General features: G+C 33.3%; 2 protein-coding genes across 2 annotated transcripts in view; one reads left to right on the forward strand and one right to left on the reverse strand.

Annotated features, from left to right (window-relative positions):
* Positions 1-21185, forward strand: part of LOC134246808 (transmembrane protein 233-like) — a 34960-nt gene that overhangs the window by 172 nt on the left and 13603 nt on the right. The gene's annotated exons all lie outside the window — the stretch shown is intronic.
* Positions 13822-15620, reverse strand: LOC134246807 (chitin-binding domain protein cbd-1-like). Its single transcript, XM_062729159.1, has 3 exons — positions 15349-15620; positions 14442-14693; positions 13822-14249 (listed from the first exon to the last, which is right to left on the reverse strand). Exons 1-3 carry the CDS (start codon positions 15575-15577, stop codon positions 13822-13824), a joined length of 909 nt encoding a protein of 302 aa, XP_062585143.1. The 5' UTR covers positions 15578-15620.

Raw genomic sequence — 21185 nt, forward strand, 5'->3', positions numbered from 1 at the left:
CCAAGAAATAAATAAATAAATAAATAAATAAATAATATAAATATATATATAATTCATACCATACTTGATTTTTAAAAAATAACAAATGCATACGATTGTTGTGCAATTTGATTTGAACATATTGTATTGTTTAACACAAAAGTATCAGAAACAAGTTCTTACAGCTTGCAAGTTCCTCTCTGTTGTGTAATTCAGATCTATAGGACAAGGAGGGATCATACGAAGAAGATGAGGAATTTGATTTAAGTTGAATCTTGTTCTAATGCATCTTCTCTAGCCAACGGTTTCTGATATGTTACTTCCTTCTTATAGGAGGTGCACAATGACACTATCTGATAAATATTCTGAGACATTTGTAAAATTTTATATAAAGTGGTACATGTATTGGACTTGTGAATGGTAGTGATGGTCCCGATATTATAAGAGGAATAGCATTATTCATGTTTTGTTATAGGAAACCAGAAATATTTCTCAGGTTAAAAGTATATTGATTTTGATTGATTGATTGATTGTATATTGTTTAACGTTCCTCTTGAGAATTTTCACTCATATGGAGACGTCATCGTATGCCGGTGAAGGGCTTCAACTTTAGACCTATACTCGGCACTCAGGGCCATTGAGCAGTGAGGGTTGTTTATCGTGCCAGCGCCTACCGTGACACGGGACCTACGTTTTTAAGGTCATATCCGAAAGACCCGTGACTTTCACTTCTGATGCCGAGCGCTTGGCGAAGGAACAGTCACTACCTATTTTCACGTCTTAGGTTTGACGCGGCGCCGGGAAATCGAACCCGGGCCTCTCGATCACGATTCACTAGGCTACCGTGAATTTTATATAAAGTGGTACATGTATTGGACTTGTGAATGGTAGTGATGGTCCCGATATTATAAGAGGAATAGGATTATTCATGTTTTGATATAGGAAACCAGAAATATTTCTCAGGTTAAAAGTATATTGATTTTGAAGATGTGCAGCTATAACACCATGTAATATAGTCCAAATGTCTTACGTTTTCCGGGCTATTTCTACGATATTGATATTTCATGTGCCAGGATATCAAATCGTGAAAAAGCGTGGAAAAAGTAAGATTTTTTGGACTATATTTAATGAAAATTCCGTGATTAATTAAAAGATATAGGAAGAGTTTTGAGTAAGAGATGTGTCTACTCTTGATATGATTTATAGAAAGAATCGCAGTCTCTGGAAATCGTTCAGATTCATGTTCTTCAACACAGATACAATAATCGTGATGATGATGCATAAAATCTCATGAATCAAATTAAAACAATTGGCAAAATTTGATGAAATAAAGCATTTTCATTATATGTATTCCAAATTTCTATAAAAATTATTACCAATTTGAGTTTTTAAAATTTTCATATTACAATTTTTGTCTATTTTATAATCGAAAAATTAGTTAATATTACTTCTGAAGCAGTTTTGAGACGGGATGTACAAATGATCCGCTTACTTGTAGAGCAAACGAATGTCCACCTAGATCTTTGAGAGCAGGTGGATTGATCGATAAGACATGATCATCAGCAATAACTAAAACTAAACTGAGACAAATATATCAAATAAAATTTACACGTATACTTTACATTTGCGTCCAAAACTGTGTAAGGTATGAGTTGGGAATATATTTCTTGTCAATTCTTCTTGTTAACTTCTTTTTCAATACGATGCTGAATGCCTGAATTTGCTAACTTAATCATTTACCTTATAAATTTTTTTTCTTTGTTCCTATTGAGAAGAAACGTTTTTAAAAAACTGCAAAAAAATGCTTCATGTAGAGATTCAAGTCAATTTTTTTTTAAAATAGATTAATAATGAAGACTTGTCTGTCATTCGTCCTATGACATTCTTTTTATTCAGCTTTAATTTCAATCTATTGAGGTTATTTATTTCTTTTAAATTTAATTTTACTTTTGAAAGAAAATCAAACTGATATTTCTCAAACAATTCCTTGAGTGGCAAGTCTATAGAAACTAATCACACGAAGAAACGGTTATAGCTAAGGTAACATGTTTGCATCTTTTCATTGGATTGGCCCATCAAATGAACTGTATCTACTGCATAATTAGCCTTAATGTACGTTCTTCCTTGTGATTATATCACTACTATTCAAACGAAAATAGAGACAGGAAATATCAGCCTGCAAATTGTTCAATGCTGTTTAAGTTCGAATGAGACATAATTTTGGACCCTTTCGAAAATCAAAGTTTCAATATTTTTTAACAATTGTAGGTTATGTAATATGCACTTACGAATTACGCAAAATTTGATATCTCTGGAATCTCCGTGCACAATTATGACACGCCTGTAACTTTAATTGATTTGATAGAAATCATCATTTCTGTTGCTTTCAGTGTTAGGAACGGAGACGTTTTTTTTATTAATTACGTGTTTTAGGGCTAAATCTTTGTCCGTTATGCAAATTATCCCACCTTTCCAACTATCTTTGATGCCCTGGCATATCAACGAGCTAGACAATGAGAAGCCCATTGTACCTAAGGTTTCATTCTCAATATTGTTACCCAGAGTTTTGCACATTTAAAAAAAAAATTATGAAAAAAAGTTGTGACCTCATCAGTGGTTTTCGAGTATTTAGCGTTAAACATTGCGATTAATATCATAAACATATGACAGCATTTAATTTCATTTATACTGTTGCTCCAGAATATATATCCTCTTCAAATCAGAATCGTTGTTAATTTATTTTATCTAATTCATAGAAAGGAAGCGAAGAACTCAAATGAAACATCAATTTTTTGTTTCTAAAAGCAAAACTTTTTTCAGACTTCAATCATAATCTTCGAAAGCATTTACCTTTTGGATTGCACTTTTCTTCAGAAGTCCGATTGTACTTGTAAATAAAACATCTAAAAATTACAGTTAAAGTCACAGCTATATTCTGTATTGAATGTCACATTCATGAACGTTGAATACATTGATGCTCAAAATCTGTCGCAACCATAAAGCCACCATGTAAAGGGGCACATTTTGGGTTTTAGTTAAGTATCATATGGGGTTTCAATTCCGAAGCGGTGATTTTTTGAATTGGAATATATACTTGTAAACATTCTTTGCAAATGAATTCTTTGGGGCCAAATAACATGCTGTCTAGAAGTGTTAACACAATCCGTAAGGCTTTCAAACTGGTTATTGCAATAAATTGGAAGGCAATACATTTTTCAAGGCGTGTGCATGTCATTTGGCTCCAAAGAATTAATTCATTAGCAAAGGATTTTTAACTTGAACTCCCACATTTGCCCCGTTATAGGGTGATAAATCCGTAGTTCTTTTATAAACTAGAAAAACAATAAAGTTTTGAAATTTTCATCCAGGGGATTCAATTAGGAGGCAAAAATAACGTGTTTTTTTTAAAAATACATGTAAAAACATTATTTTTTTTCTTGATTCTCTTCTGATACCAAAGTATTGATTGTTCATTATTAGAGGTAAACATCTACGGAACCAATCTTTCAAATTGAAAAATATTGAAGCAAAGAAATGATTTTATGCTTTATTTTTAGCATACAATGCGGGGTACGATCAGCTTCCCGTACACGCAACACAGCAGCCCTCAGGATATAGTTACCCGATGTCGAGAACTTCAGCAAATATTGTTGTAAGTCTGTGGTCAAATATATACATGCTATAATCACCTTTATTCAAATACAGCAAAGTTTCACGTTCATTAAAAAATACAATGTGTAAAATGAGATTCTAAGGAAGATAATGTGATTAAGTGCAGGTAAACAATCTGATCGTGATAAATGACATGCATATGTACATTATCAAGTCTTGCTGTTTCCTCTTACCTTATAGGTAAATGGTACCCTACACCTAGAGTTTTTGCTGCACAAAGAGAAAGGGATTGGCTGGTGCCCGCAATTTTTGCCTGTCTTTGCTGTTTCTGGCCCGTTGGCGTCTGTGCCATCAATGCAGCTGTTAATGTATGTTTATCTTAATAAAATAGAATTCTAGACATGATTTTATATATAAAGGGATGGTAGAAACTGTACGTAGACTCGATTTCATAATTAGATTCACTCTGTACGTCAAGAGCAATTAATATTAAATATAGTTATAATTTAGATTACAACTAGAGGTATTGGACTAATGAACTCACTAAATGATACCGCCGCCTCCCATATGAATATAATGGCAGTGTCCATATGTAGAAAGGTTTCCGTGATTCGGGATAGCTATGGAATCGGAGCTTATTAATTTCGTGTCACGGAAACTTGGCGGAATAACATGGTATCCGCTGTGGAAACCATGTAAGTTTCCCATGAAGGGAAACTGCTTTTTTCACCCAGTGCATGTTTTGCTTTGGAAAACCCAAAATATGTGTCGGATCAGAAAGTAAGATAGGAGGTGCAAAATGACAATATGTAATAAAGATTCTGTGAAAGTCTCGTCAAATTTCATTCAGTTGTATGAGAAAAATTGCAGATAAGAGATGGGTTCCCCAAAGCGTAAGACGGACGGACATAACGATTACTATATACCTACCCGCTTTTCATGCGGGGGTATAATAAATACCCATCTAAATAATTATTATTTTGATTGTATAAGGCATGCTTAAAATTAACGGTTATTAATTAAGGTTCGTTATTTTTTACTTCTTCAGGCAAGATCCCGTTATGACGAGGGTGACTATGTACATGGAAGATCCTATTCAAGATCGGCCAAACAGCTTACCTTGATTTTATTCGTACTCAGCGTCCTCTGTATGAGCTTTATCATCTTCCAAGTTTTCCGAATGAAAGAAATGAACGAACTTACAGGAACCACAACCACAGAAAACCCCCTTGGGATCTAAAGACCTTAGTGTTAACTTTGCTTTACAGATTATTTATTCATAAACAGTTTATTCATACTTTATACTAGTGTTCAATTAGCATAGAGTCTTTAATTCTTGATTGTAACTAATGGAAAATTTTTCATACACAAATTAACATTCGAATTTTTAAGTTCACCTCCTTTCTTTCACTTGGTCATGTATTTGTTTGAACAAAAAAGGTTATCCTGTCTCCAAGAAATCATATCCAATCAACTGTGAGTTTTTTTTCCAGATATTTAAAATCACTTATAATTGTCTTCAAGTTACTAACATTAATTTTGCACTGACTAATAAAATTTATTTACCATACTGTTTTGTGATTCATATTCTGTACAGTAGCTGAATAAAATGGAATGAAGTTCTACCAAATAAAGGGAACTTTCAAATTCAGTCTTCACCACAGGAAATGTATGGCACTGTGAACCATAAAAATGAACTCATTCATCTTTGAATTTCTTAATCACAATCTGAGTCTAATTACTGGATCATGATTCTCGAACCAACCGTTACATGTAACTTAAGTAAAAACACACGATGATGGTAAGTACAGGAACGGCAGGATATAAAGTCTTATTAAAATAAAGCTGAGTATTAGGAATGATTTTATTTTTCGAAACGCCCCCCTCCAACCGGACTGTAAATGTAACATGAGACATTACATTGAATGGGCCTGAAAATTAAAAAAAAAAGTAAAGATAAATTAAGTGTGCAAAGACTAACCCTAATCAGTCACATTGTGTGCAACAAGAACCTTAATTATGCAAAAAGTGTGCTAGGACTAATCCTATTCAGTTAAACTTGTGCGATAGTTAATCCTTATCAGTATAACAATATGGACTAACATTTATCAGTCTCAAACACTGTAGAGGACAAGCCTAATCAGGCGACAGTGTGCGAGGACTTTTCTGAATCAGTCAAACAGAGTGTGAGGCATAACACTCATCAGTCTCAAACAGTGTGCTAGATCTAAGAACAACTTGCGAGGTTGTTCCTTAATCAGTCAAACAGTTTTCGGGAACCAACCCTAATCAGTCAATCAATGTGCAAGGACTAGCCTTAATCGTGCAGTTAAACTGTGTTGAAGGACTAACCATAATAAGTAAAACAGTGTCCGAGGACTAACTCTAATCAGTTAAACTGTGTGCGAAGACTGATCCTAATCTATCAAACAGCGTGCGAGGGATAACCCTAATCAATAAAGCTGAATGCGATAAATAACCTTATCTTTCGAATGGATGGGTGGGATACTTATCCTGATCAATAGAATTGTATGCAAGGATAAATCCAGTCTCTAAGTTGTGGTATAGACTAAGTGGTACAGACTAAGGTTATCTTTAAAAAAAAATTGTTTCGTTGCCCACTCTCGACAGTCTGACTAAAAAATGACCTGACTCAAAAATATCTTATACTCAAGGACAGGATGTTATTTATTTTCTTTGTATTTGTCTCATCCCGTCAACAAATGTTTTGTACATTTTTGGAAAAAAGACCTATCCGTCTATCTATCTAGCTTATAATTTTACTATGAGTCGGGCAAACGAATACTATCATAAACATCAGTCATTCTTATTTCGACACGATGTATCCCGACGAGCTTGAAATAAAAGATACCACAGAGTCTGATACATCTGTTTTATATTTAAATCTTTCACAGGAAAAAGACGTTGGTTATCTAACAAGAAAGCTTTATGATAAATGTGATGACTTTAAATTTTCAATCGTCAACTTCCCTTACTTATGCAGCGATATACGAGAGCTGTTCAATAAATACTGTCTTCGGTGATCGGAAAGAAGCAAAAGACTCTTTTAAATAATTTAGTCTGACTGATTTAACTGAAATATTCTCTTTGCATTAAAACACATAAGAATTTGAACAAAAAGACCACTGATATTTAAGAAAATGGCATATAAAACTGTCTTTGTCCTCTTGTAGTTATTCGCTCTTTCCAGACCTTTGCTATGTTTTTAAAGTGCATCTTATTGTAAAAATGTTTTGAGGTTAAAAAAGCAATGAATTCAAGTTGCATTATCTGTTTGAATTTCAGAAAAACGTGGATAACTACAATCTCTGATTTTTCAAAAATACAGTGTACATTGTTCAGATATTCTTACATCTCACATGCCGTTTTCACTCATTTTTCAAAACATAGGGTGACCATTGAGAACTTAGCTTTTTTAATGTCGAATGTTTCTTCAAAATAGTGAGAACTACTACCAAATTGATGCATATTAAAATTGCTATGTGTTTTAGGTCTACCAAACCATAACCTCACTTGGAATCGGTCTCATCTGTGTTATCATCTTGATTGCCCTACACATAGTCAAAAGAAAAGAAATGGAGGACCTCAACGACTTCACAACAACCACGGGCACAACAACGACCCCGTGGTACTAAAACTAATTCTAAGAAAGGATGCAGTGAACTTTATTTTTTTAATGTCGTGAAAATTTGATTGATCATTAAATATAGAAAAAATTATGAATTGTGATACATGTAATACTCTTTCATTCTTTTCATATTTAATGATAATAAACTTTCTAGATTGCAATAATCTCTATTTCCTGTCTTCTGTGCATTGGTAATAGGTTTTTCATTTATGTTTTTTATACTGAAATATTCTAGTAATCATGCATTTCATTCCATTGCGTTATTCAAATTGGATACGTAATCATCGTACATGTGTGAAAATTAAACTACTGATACTTTTCTGATTTGACTTTACTAAATAAAACTATGTATTCATATTGTTTAATGTTATTAAATCGAGAGTTGTCAATAAAATTTGGTCATTGAACACGAATGAATACCCCCACTTACCCCTTAACACCCCTTAACTTCAAAGTAATTGACTTATTTTGAAAGAATGGTCTATATAATCTCTGTCTTATGACGTTTGCGCGTCATTCTGAATTAGATAGAAAACTCTGATCTAAAAAAATAAGAAAGAAATTCTTTCTTGAACATTTCTTTCTTAATTTATACTGTGTAGTTGAGCTATCAAACAAAAAAATGACCAAAAAAAAATAAATCAATATCATGGTTGGTCTCTCTTGGTTAAGATTGATGATAAATTAAATGGTCCATATTGTCCCTGGGTAATGTCGATTGTTCCCTGATATAGTACAAAATGATAAAGGGTGATCATCTTTCTTGTACAGAACCCCTGTTGCATACCTACTTGAGGCACCAAAATGGATCACTTGAATTTCGGATTCTAGATTTGCCAGCATAATTTTCTGAAAAATCTACACGATTTCTTTCAAGGATCTATCTTGTTCATACTGGTGTCTAATGTTATAAAGATGCAAACTTTAGAAATCATACGATTGTTTATTTTATCTAACAAATTCTTTAACGTAAAGAAGATTTTCAATTTCACTGTAATATGAACACATAATGTTCTTTTCTCTCCATTAGGTTTCACACTTTCTCTTTCTATGATCAAAAGTAATAACAAAAAGTAGAGTTTTGGTAAAGAAGAAGGTACGGTTTGGGCTTTATTCTGCCCTAAAATGTAATGTTAATGTATCGTTCAAGAATGTTATTTGATGTTTATTAAATAAAACGTTATGAAATTGGCTTTAACAAGAGTTGAGTAGATAAATATGATAAATTTTAGAAGAATATGGCATGAAGCAGAAAAGCTTCTACATGACTCATTTCTGAGCTCATTTTTCTTTAGAAAATAGTGTCTGCCACTGTCGCCCACTTAATTTTTGTGGAAATATTATGTAAAATTCACATATATCAAAATCTTTGTGGCGAGAGAATGTTTTCTGAAAGAGAATTGCACTGAAAATTAATGTATTCTGCAGCTTTTCATTAAGAAAATAAGGGGAAATTCACACGTTAATGGCGTCAAAATTCGCGTTTAGTAAGGTCATAATGAGCAACAAATATGTACGAGGGGTGATCAAAAAGTTCGCGAACTATCTCTATATTAACAAAACCACGATTCAGATCAGAATGAAATTTGACACACCTATAGTCATGCACATGTTCTATAAATAGCATATAAAAAGTAATAATTTTCACCATCATTTTGACGTTACAATGTGAAAATGACGTCAATATGTAGATGACTTGTGACGAAAATTGTTGTCACAGTCTTACTCGAGCAACGGACTGCTGTAAAATTAAATATGTAACTTGGAAATTCCTTTGAAGTTTCTTATAAGAATTTGTACAATGTTAATGAAGACAATAGACTTTCCGAACGTTCAATCATCACGTGAATTGATTGTTTTCGTGAAAGGAGGACGATTGTAAAAAATGACGTTTGTTTTGTAGCCCAGCGAATGCAAGCTGAGGAAGAGATTTGTTTTTTGTTAGGCATTTTTAAATAAAAGAATGCAAAGTGACAGCTATATAATTATTAAATTCCTTAAATATCGTTTAATCTAAACTTTAAACACATTAAAATTTTAAAAAGAAGGCCCAGACAACTATATTCATATTGAATAAACGACGTTCCTAAGACAGAGTTCTCGGGTTGTGATGGTCACCATTTTCTTTCTGGAAAAGAATATTCTTATCCAGGCAACCTACATATACCAGAGATTTGGTCATTTCTGACAAATGAACTGTTCTTTTTTTTTTTTTTTTTTAAAAATCAACTTGCATGGTAAGAACTAGAAGACTCGGAAAAATGGTTTAGCGTCTCCGAACAGAATGCTCCAGAGCATGTCACGTGACTGCCTGGATCACGTGATTCGCGCATGGGCAGAACAATGGCAGACATGCATTTAAATCGAAGAAGGCTAATTTAAAAAGTAATAAACACTGAAACATAATTTTATTTCTTTTATAGAAGTAAATCAATTATTTAACGAACTTTTTGATCACCTCTCGTATATTCTTACTGCAGGGAATTCGTATGATTCAAAATCAATAAATATAACTTTCTTATATCATTTTCATATTTTAGAAGAATACAGGGATATGAATTTGTATCGAATCTTGTAATTTGTTCTTTTTTGCAACAGTGGGTTAAATTCCAAGGTGAAGAGGTAAAATTAGTTGGTAACAAGTAATAGCTTTTCAAAAAAGCTTGCCTGACTAATGCAATCAATATCTATAGAACCTATAATCATGATAAGTTATTTATATAAACGTTTACATTGGGGTGAGGGGTAATTATTTCATTAGAGTAAATTATGAAGACGTCGAACAAAACATCATGCATTAATTTTAAGTTGTTTGCTACTTATGAAAACAATGGACAGCCTCGTTTTTGAAATTGGGGGGGGGGGGGCAGCTAGAGAATTTTTTTTCACTCACCTGCAAAAAAAAGGAATATGCCCAAAGTTGAAAATCTAATTCAGGGGGGGGGGGGGGTAGTGACCAACTTTTTTTCAGTGTCAAGTCCTTTCTGTACCAATTTTTTAGCATTAAATACTGCATTTCCCTTAAATAAATTTCCTGTTATATACAGGGGGATCCAACCTTTCAATTAACATTTCCTATATATAGTAAAAGTAAGGTTGGGAAAAAAGTGGGCCCCCCCCCCCCATGTTGCTACGTGTCTGATGGAAAAGGAACAGTGGGATTTTATTTAAAAGGTATATTTTGTATGTGTTAAAAATTGGTTTTGATCTGTTTTTCGTTTGTTGTATAAGGACGCCTGTGGAGTGTTACAAATACTTGGAACTCAGGACCAATGAGCAGTTTCATGTAATCTTTTTCGTGCTTACACCTACTGCGACTCGGGACTTGGTTTTAAACGGTCTCATCCTAAGGGCCGATCTCCACGTCCTGCAGTGGATTCGAACCCACGACGTAAAGCTCAGCTCCTCATTCCGCAACTCTATAAATGGTTTTAGAAGATGTAGTAATTAAATAAGGGAAATGAACTAATGAATTAATGTATGCTGGAAAGCCGTGTCTATGTAAAGGTCCGGTTATATATTAATTTTAAAATTAAAATTTAGAATTAGATTCAACTGCATAGACTACCAGGAAGACAGCTGAGAATATGATAACTACAAGAAATAAATGAATCGTTATGATCATCATGCAGAATATGTTTAAGTACTAGATTGCTGGGTATGCCAGAGCATCAACGATTGTTGGAAACAGCCCGTTATGCATAAATGACCCAACGAACTTGACGGTGATTCCTTATATTCCTCAATCCTGGAAAAGGAGGGACACTTTTCCTTTAGGAAGTTTATTTTCTGTGTTTCATAGGAGGAAGAATTTTATCTCTGAAAACTGGGGGAGGGGGGCTGCGAGTCCGGGCGAGATATGATCAGAAATATTATGTATATTTGGCCAGTTTTACTCTTAAGAACATTTTTTCCGTTTCGTTTTATTTACTTTAAATGATGTAACTTCTAACTTCTTTCACAATATCACCGATATGTTTTTTTTCCCCAAAGTTCGAAATTCCGATAAAAAGAACAGATTTGAAGTTTTCATTTCCATTCAGTGCAGTAGAATCATGCAGGAAAAGGGCGCGAAGATATACACGTGACATTTGGCGCAAAATGATTGTGACACCCCTTACCAAGAAGACAAATGGACTCATCCAATAGTACAGAAACGCAGAAAAAAGGTCAAACGGACATGTCCGTATATGAAATCGCATGAATTAAACAGCTGCATGCAAAAAAGAAAAAACTAAAGGAAATAAACACATCAATATATTGTATCAGTAAGACGGTTATTTTTTTTCTGCTAAATGTTTTATTGAAACGAAGGTAACAAATTCCAGTGATAATCAGCAAGCACAAAATTTTGCTGGCTAGCTGTGACCTCTTCTCTTCGCACCTCGGAAATATCAATCCTTATACAGCCTGACGCCGTGACGTCAGGCAACAAAAGAAAGGTATTTTCAAAATTAATGCACATGAATGTATGTGAAATATTAAAGCCATAACGTCAACCAATCAAAAGTTATGGATAATTAAGTTTAAGGTTTTTGGTGACAAACATATAAACAACAATAAATACATGTTAATTATTTTATTTCCTTTTAAAAGACGTACACGCATACTTTTGAAAGTTTTATTTAATCAGAAAAAGACGTTTATTGTAACAAAGCTTTATTATCGTACATGATATTATCTTTTCAATCGTCAATGCCCTATACTTATGCAGCAATAATATCCTTATGTTCTCCATTCATGTTTCATACATCAGTTGCTTCGATACGCAAGGGCATTCTCTACTATACGTATAAACATTTTCTAAAACGACTATCAACAGTCTCGCTTGAAGTCATCATTTAGATAGTTCTATGGTCGAAACAATGATCTTTTCAGTAGATACAATCTATCATGAAGTTCAATGCTAGGTGCTGTTTTTGTTCCCCACTTTCACTAAGAGTGGGGGATGTCCATCAGACCGTTTGTCTTTCTGTCTGCAACACGTTCGCTAATACCATAAGAGCCCTGCTCCCTCCCTAAATGCCCCGTACCCCCTCGGAATCCGTGCATGCTGTTTTTTTCCTTAAGCGAGGAACACATATTTTTCTTTGATAACTTAAAGCGTGTTCATTGTGAGGCAAATAGATACATTCAGTGTTATTTTCTTTATAAAATTCGTTAGAAATCATGACGTTCAAATCTGTATAACACACGCGAGAATTGGTCACCGCGCGGTAGAATACACAATAGGAACTTCATGTATATGTATTTTCAATTCTAGTATTTTACGAACACCAAAATGTACAATATTTATTTCAATTTAATGAGAAACTATAACACTGATAATTTAACGTAAAAATACAACACATGTGTGTTTGAAATTACAAGTCAATTTCTTTCCTCGCAATGTTTGATTACGTCAAATGTTTAACTTTGCAAAGTCAAAAACGGCTCTTACATGTGTACGTCTCTTAAGTAAACCGGTTTTGAAAGGTGCTTTATTCACGTTAAAATCAACAAAATAAATTAAACTATTATAAAAAAAAAGGGAAAATAAGAAAATTCAAATTTGAATAAGCATTGAATTCATATATTTGAATGTCGTCGGTCCTATAACATAGCCGACGACATCCAAAAATATGAATTCAATGCTTATTCATAATCTCATAATAGTTTTGTGAAACCCTATCCCGGATGCGTTATTTCACATATGTCAGGTATAACCTCCCAAGGTAAGCAGGCACTTAATTGTTGTGAATTTTATATACGGTATTTAAATTTTGGATCTTGTGACCATCTCTAAGCAGATCTCTTCCTGTTTCAAATACGAAGAATCTCTTAGATACAATTAAGTCAAACCAGTAACAATATAGGAGCTTCGTGTTGTTGCAATCGATGGTTTGACAACCACCCTATACCACTGATAAATAATTCGACCTGAGGGCGAATAAATGAAACATACATGATTAAAGAAAGACCTTTTCCATTTCATTTTGGTAAACTTTTTATCAGACCTAATTAATTTGCATTAGACAGTACGATTTCAATGTGAGATGATTAACCTCAGTGGCATAGAAAAGTTAATCCTTGATGTTTATGAGTTTAAACATATTCTAATTGGCAATAAGCTACCTTAGAAAATGAGTGTAATTTGAGAGGTTCTGTGTTTTTTCTTGCGGTAATAATACAACTTAAGTTTTGAGGCAATAAATTTAAGTAACCATTTCTTTGAAAATTCTTCAAGAGATAAAATCAATATTCAGGTAACTTTCTATGGATTTAACACCTTAGATTCGTACTGCAGACTGCTATCATCAACAAATAACATACAAAACCTTAAAATCTTGTCAGATACACTATTTACATAAATTATTAAAAACAAAGGAACTATTTCATAGCCTTGTGGATATAAGGGCACATAAGGGATTTTAAAAAAATCCCCAGAATTGTTTGATTCTTTGAAACAAACCTGTGTCACGAAAATTTTAAGAAGTCTGTTTACAAATGCCCTTATAGCTAAATTTTACAAATCTGAATATAAAAATATTAGTATACAATCTAAGAAAATTAATTTTGTACAATAAACATAAAATTCATCTCTATGTACATCTTCCTCCAACTTTACATGTCTTGCTGAATATATCAAAAACCGTGTTCTGGGGACATTTCACAGCTGAAGCAATTCCACCATCACATCTGTAGTAAGCGTCACACGGTCGATCAGGATACCGATAATTTCCGTCTGCTGTTCCGTTACAAGACGGAAGATAGCCAATACCATTGTAATCTTTAGGTATAGCAAAAATATGTACGCATTTACCATTGTAAGGGTAGGACGAAACACCCCAAGTTTCATCTTCTGGGCAAGTTCCTGTCTCGATTGTCCTTCCATTCTGACAGATCATGTAGTAACGCCCTTTCCTTTCAGGGTGTGACCATAGTCCGTCGTCTTTATCTTCACATTTAGGGTAGAATAGTCCACAAGGTATGCAGTGAGATCCTTTACATTGCAGTCTATAGTATCTACCTTTTGAAATAGAAACGTGTTCGAAGAATATTAATCGTTAGATATTTGTTAAATGTGATTTTACAATCTGAATAAATTAGTATCTGTCTTTTTTGGCATTAAATTTACTATCATGTACAACTACATTGAGATATTGCTGGCTTGAATAATCGTAATTTAGTTAAGTTATGTTTTTCTAAATGCTTTACTCACAAGCCCATTTTGGCTCATAACGTTGTCCACAAACAACTTCGGTGTAATTTTCACAACGAAGTGTTTCATTGGAAAACAAGAGCGGATAGTGACACTCATGCAGATGCTTCGCAGTCCAGGTGTTCAAGATGTAGCCTATTGCGCCGCCCAATGCAGGATCAATATAAGAACAGTCATAATACTTGTGACAATCGGTGGTGCTTTCTATAACCAATCGTGGGTGTTGAACGCAAATATCATCTATGGTGTTATCTGTGGAGTGATTTTATTATTTTAATAGAATATCATAATTATATTGTTCCAAAAACAAAGTCAATAATATCCCTAAGAAAGCTAAAAGAAGATTAGCATGACAATTATTTTATTAGTAGTATTGGATGATTATTTATCTAATATTTTTTTTATGTTACTCAGTTTGTAGCGTTTACCTTAAAATATACGTGTAACACATCAAAATCGGAGACTAAAGGAGCGAGATAGCCAGGGTTTTCCTCTTACATTGATACATGTAATGGCGCACTAAGATGACGCACTAAGTTCATGAAGTTACTATCCAGCTATTTGAACCATACAAAATCAAACAAGAAACATTTGTTAAACACATGCCCTCCCCTTCCTGAAATGAACGGAAACTGCCAATAATTGGAAGTCCCCGGCGCCTTACTTTGTCAAAAATCGATCGTACCCAAAGGAGATCCTGACCTATCAAATTTGTATGCCAAATCTGTATGTCAAATTTCATTTCAGTATTTGCAACCTCTGCGATAAAAAGTGAAAGGAAACGATCGGTGGACATGCAGACAGACAGACAGACCGAACGACCGACAGGCAACAGCAAAGCATTATGCATGAAATGAAGAATATCAAATTTAAATAAATAAGCCTCTTAAATACAACTTTCTCATACCATTTGGAACTATCCTTAAACTGTACATTTTCAGTAAATCGTCGTAGTCTTTATTCGATTTTTCTGACGTCCGAATAATTTCTTGTAAACGGAGAGTAGTTTCTCGCAATCGTTTTTCACCTTCTTGCAAAGCCATCTGTAGAACATCGATTCTATTGTCTACGTTTAGGTCTTTGTAGATTTCTTTGTCACTTTTATAAAGTGTCTGAGAAGAAACACACATAGACATCAAGAGACAAAAATTAAGTTTAAAACTCAAATGAAACACATCCATTTCGTACGAAGAATACTACATATATGGCGTTATATCCTTAAGAAATTATTTTGAAAACTGATTTTAGATGCATTTATAGTCTTCTAGACAAAAAAAATCCCTTTTCACCACATACCAAACAGCCATACACAATAGATGTGTAACTAGCGCAATGCAGTTAAATATAGTGCCTATTCAAATAGACTAAAGAATTTAAAATTCAAACGTCATGAAGATATAATGGTTATAATCAAAGTACAGCCAGAGCTGACTGACGTGGTGCCTTTTCTTGATAACATCCTTCACTGGCGGATGTTCAAAAGAACATTGATACACATTTATATTTATGTACTAGTTTTTTTCACTACGAGCACTCCTTTTTTTTAATTTATCCTTTTGGGTCTAGTATAGTATACTGATATGTAGTTCCTTTGGACTCACTCATTCTGAAAATTGAGTGAAAAGTCCGCTTCAATAGATGACAATTTGTAATCAAAGAACTCTTAAATATTCATTTTTATTATTTGCATAAAATGTTTATTTGTTTAATTCATAAATATGCAATTTTGAATTTATATATATATATAAAAGAATGGCATAAACAGACATACAGCTCAACAGGTCTACGAGTCGAGAAGTCTAGACCTGTCGACCCTTAGACCTGTATGCTCCAAAACTAACAACCTATTGTACAACATATATGTACACCTGTCGACATGTTGCCTTGTTGACCAGTATGCCTTTATACTCAAACTATTGTACAACTAACAAACATTTAGTCACTTCCTCTCTTGTTAATTGTGTCGTAATGTGATTCTATTTCATCCCATATGTTTTTCTAATCTCTAATTATATTTAATCTGAGATTAAAATCATCCAAAAAGGGTATTCTATAATATAATTCGTTTTTGATTGAATGAAAGGACTTTCATATCCAACAAATAGAAAATAGAATGTAGCAGCTTTTTAATTACAACTAGCATAAAATTATATTACTATAGAAAATTTGCATAAATTTAGCATGCTTAATTATAATTTTTTGCATGAAAATTTAATTACAATTTTTACATGAAAATTTAATTACAATTTTTGCGTGCTGAATTTACGTGATAATTTTTGTTGAATTTCTCGGAAGATTTATTCATTGATATCACTGATCGTTTGTACAACATGTAGACGACGTTTCGTCAAATACAAAACCTTTGCGACGTATTATCTGGATAGAAATTAGGATCGACCTAGATATATTCATCAGTACAAAATTGATTTTCATGAAAGGTACTCTACTTAAACTGTTAACAGTCCAATAGGGCTTTTTTTTTTTAATTCTTCCTAAAACGCATCATTTTTATAATCAAATTTTGTAAATAAGTAAAAAAAAAAAAAGGCAATAAAATCTGAAACCTGAACCTCCAAACAATTTCTAGCCTTACTAGTTCCCATTACCAAAATATTTGCCAAAGTTCAGAATTCGGGAAGCGTTTTATAACGTTTCTTTTGTTTCGTAAAGGACAAGATAGGGTAACGGCCAAATCTGGCCTCTTATATAATGATCATCAAAAAATCAGAACACTTGTAAAATTCTGATAGTTTGTAGGTAAGAAGTTAAAATGATGCTTACTTTAAAACAAGCACTAATATAAATTCAAGGCTTACAGCCATTAAAGCCACTAGAGGGTGCAGAAGTTTGACATTTTCCAGAATTTTTCTCAATTCTGGTGAAATTCATCATATTCGCGATATATATGTATTTCTCATGGGAAAACATAGAGGACAAGCTTGCATATCTGGGATTTTTACACACAAACTGCATCTGATATTAGTGTATAAAATATATAAATTTGGTAGATAGGCAAGGGTGTGCCCTATGTTTTGAGAAACAAAATGTGCTGTAAAATTGATGAAAATTTGCATAAAAATAAGAGATTTCGAAAATAGACCTATTTCCTGACCTCACTGTGGCCCATGTATACTCTGAATCTTAGAACCAATACTCATTTTGTGGCAGGGGTGACAACATGTTTTTATGGATAATATAAACTGTTGGATCATTCTGAAAGACACCCAAAACCGGGGGCCAAATACTGGTCTTACCCCATCTAGTCCTTTGTGGATGAAATTTACGTATTTAAAACATTTTTTTTTTATTATTTGTGGAAATGGAAGAAAAGGATTTCATCACCATAATTACGATAGACCATTTGGAACCTATCAAAATATTTGTGAATTCTATATAAATTATTGACAGGCAAGTTGATGAAACAAAAGAATCAGTGGTCTCGTTTAAAGTAAACATTACGTAAGTTTTGTGGTCGATACAATGACCTTGTCAGCAAATACAAATTATCATTGAGTCAGATGCTGACTCAAGCTTTTCTTACCAATTGTCAGTCCATTACTTACACACTGAATTGACGACGGATTATTTCACGATTATGACAATGAACACATGGCGGTTGTGACCGGTCGACAGGGGATGTTCACTCCTCCATGTCATCTGATCCCAACTCTGATGTGAGTGAATTATGTAAAACTTTTCATCACGAATAGTTCAACTTTTAAGATAATTTCACACGTTCAGTGAAATCATTTTTCGCTGTAGTATTCGTAATAAATGCCAGTATTCAATGACCATAGAACCTTTGCTTCGGAATTGTAACTCATTGAATCTTTTCACATGCAAATTGTTAGTCGAACAAGCAACGTAATTATAAGGGATTGTTTAAAAATTGTTTCTGCTTGTTATCATGTATTTTTTAAACAGTAAAATTATTCTGTCTCCAAGAAATTCTATCCGATCACATGCGTTTTAAGTCCAAATCACTTGTAATATTCTCCAAGTTACTAACGTCAGACTTCAACTTTTTAAATTTCTTCATTTGTTTGATTTTTGCATTAATAAATTTATTAACTATAATATTAAGTAATTTTTACTGTGTAGTTGCTGATTATTTAATGGCATGGAGTCAAAAAAGGAACCTTGAAAATAAACATTTATTTACATGATTTTACATGAAATTACACTTTAGTGTAAATAATGGACTACCAATTAGTATGAAAAACGCCAGTAAGAATTTGACTCAACAATTTGCTGACAAGGTCATTTTATCGACCATAGAACTTATGAAATGATTACTTTAATCGAGACTGCTCACATCTTGTTTCATCCACTTGTTTGTCAAAAATTTACCTCGTTTTAGAAATTGTTCATACGTAGAGCATGCTCTTGCGTATCGATATATAAGCTCTGAATGCAGGTTATGAAGGTATATTGCTAAAAGTTGACAAGAGGAAAATTTATCATATAGAGCTTGGTTGTTAGGTTACCATTAACGTCTTTTCAAGTAAAATATCCAATATGAAACAGATGTGTCAGACTGTGTGGTATCTTTTATCTCAAGCTCACCAGGATATATCGCATCGACATAAGAATAACTGTAATTATCATGAATTGTTAATTGACAATACGTCGTCGATATATCTACCAGTAAATGTCGACTTGAAAATCCACAGCAAGTATTTTCTTCTTTTAACGTATACGATTTTTCACGAATTCTGCTTCATATGAATACGAAAATAGGTCTGCTAATAATGGGGCGCAAATGGTACCCATGGGAATTCCAACAGATTATTGGAAAATCTGGTCTGCAAAACCACAGAGATAATGTCAATCAGAAACTCAAGCATCTTCTTGATGTCAGCTTAAGAGTTCTTGTGTGTACAATCAGAATGTTTTCAACAAAACAATTTTGCAAATGATCAATGACAAGGAAAGTAAATTAACGAGTTCAGTTTTTATTGAAAAAGCAGCTGTCAATGATATCAAAAAGCATGAGCATGGACTTTAATTTATTGCGGCGAATGTTTGTGTATAAAGTTTAAAAGTCGAAAGTTTTCAGCTGTTGATTTTGGAGAACTCTTGGAATTTTTAAAAATCCATCTGATTACCACCTTTTCTTGAATATATTGTTTCACTATATTTTTGAAGTTTTTCCTTCACTACTGTTAAATATCTTGGTGAGGAGTAAAGAAAGCGGCTTGGTTGAACATTTACTGGAACCAGCCATGTATCTTTGTAAGGATTCTTATAAATTTCAGAATCAAATATATATATGGTTGTTCAAATGTGGTGACTTTAAGTTTTCTATCGTCAACTTTGCTTACTTGTGCAGCAGTATACCCTCATCTTCTGCATACGGAGTTCATATCTTTCAGTCGATTCGATAAATACAATTTATCATTTATTCAAATACAGGAATGACGTTTTTGCAGTCCGGAGGACCGGGCTGCTCTATACATATAAGTTTAAGTGTTGGTGTATGGGGATTGGGGTGGGAGTCGTTATGTAGAATTAAAGGTTTTCTAAACATTGAAAAGATTGTTAATAAGCATGTTCTTTCCGTTTATAAATTATGAGATGCATAATTTATTTACTTCCATAAAGTGAATCTGTAAAATATATATGTTTTTCATATTTAATTTATAAAGTTACTTATCGTTTACTATCGAAACAACGACAGGTCCCTTTTTTTTAGAACATCGAAATTTACTTCTCGGATAAAAACGTACTCTGCACAGTTCGTGTGTTATATTCTAAAATTGAAAATCAATAAATTTTTAAATATAAATGATGCGTGTGTCTAACTTCAATTTATATTTTATGCAGCCAAAATTTACTTGAGGAATTGATTTAGTTTAAAATTGTATCGTTTTTGATTGATTTTTATCCGACTACAAGTTTTAAAAAATATTTGCTACTATCGTCTCCATCAATTAGACTCATGCCTTTTTACACATACATGTATCGAAGCGGTTTGCTGATCAAGACTCTTTTGCATTGTTTACTTTATATATTTCCGGGCGACAATTGATGATGACATCAATGTTTTCTTGTTCATACCTATTATAAGTCCATTATTTATAAACTGAAATGATCATGACAAGGAGCACTCGGCGGAAGTTCCCGGTCGGCAAGGAATGCTCACTCCTCCATGGCACCTGATCCCACCTCTGATGTATTTTTATGTATTTTGTATTGTTTTATGGCGTTTGAGCTTGAATACTGTTCGTTTTGTCAATATGTTTCATTGCATGGTTTAGTTTTTCACTAGCGTCGCATAGTTTACATTTGTAATACTAGTAATTATTCGACAATTTATCCGATGATTGTTTATCAATTTCGAAGGAATTACATGTAATTCATTGATCAAGATTAAGCCTATCGTCTGAGGCGACAGTCCGGAGTTCGCAGTAACTTTCTCCCACTATGGAAGAGGATCCTACATTACGGCCGTGCTAAACGATGGATTTAGTCTGTATCTTGTTAAAAATGAGCGAGATGTTCCGTGAGCTCTTGAGAAGCAATATGATGAAATTGCAAGCATGCTATAGCACAGTGAATTAGATAAAAAAGGAGTGCTGGCAGATTGCTGTAGAAATGTTGTATCAGAAAATAATATTAACATTAAGATCTTGACTGGTGATACCTCCACCTATATTGGAATCTTCGGGTTTGAGCAGATTTTCTTACCTTTCGCTCTGGTCATCTTAAACATCAATATCCTCTTCTAAAAGAGCATGGAAA

The sequence above is a fragment of the Saccostrea cucullata genome, unplaced genomic scaffold, assembly GCF_032062105.1.
Source record: "Saccostrea cucullata isolate Sc308-1 unplaced genomic scaffold, CSIRO_AGI_Scuc_v1 ctg3432, whole genome shotgun sequence".
NCBI classification, from domain to species: Eukaryota; Metazoa; Mollusca; class Bivalvia; order Ostreida; family Ostreidae; genus Saccostrea; species Saccostrea cuccullata.

Excerpts from the sequence above, each read along its gene's own strand:
- LOC134246807 (XM_062729159.1), bottom strand. The coding sequence starts at position 15,577 with ATGTCTATGTGTGTTTCTTCTCAGACACTTTATAAAAGTGACAAAGAA. Across the intron at positions 14,694-15,348 it reads TTTAAGGATAGTTCCAAATG|ATAACACCATAGATGATATT; the intron begins GTATGAGAAAGT and ends ATCACTCCACAG. Across the intron at positions 14,250-14,441 it reads TTATGAGCCAAAATGGGCTT|GTAGATACTATAGACTGCAA; the intron begins GTGAGTAAAGCA and ends CTATTTCAAAAG.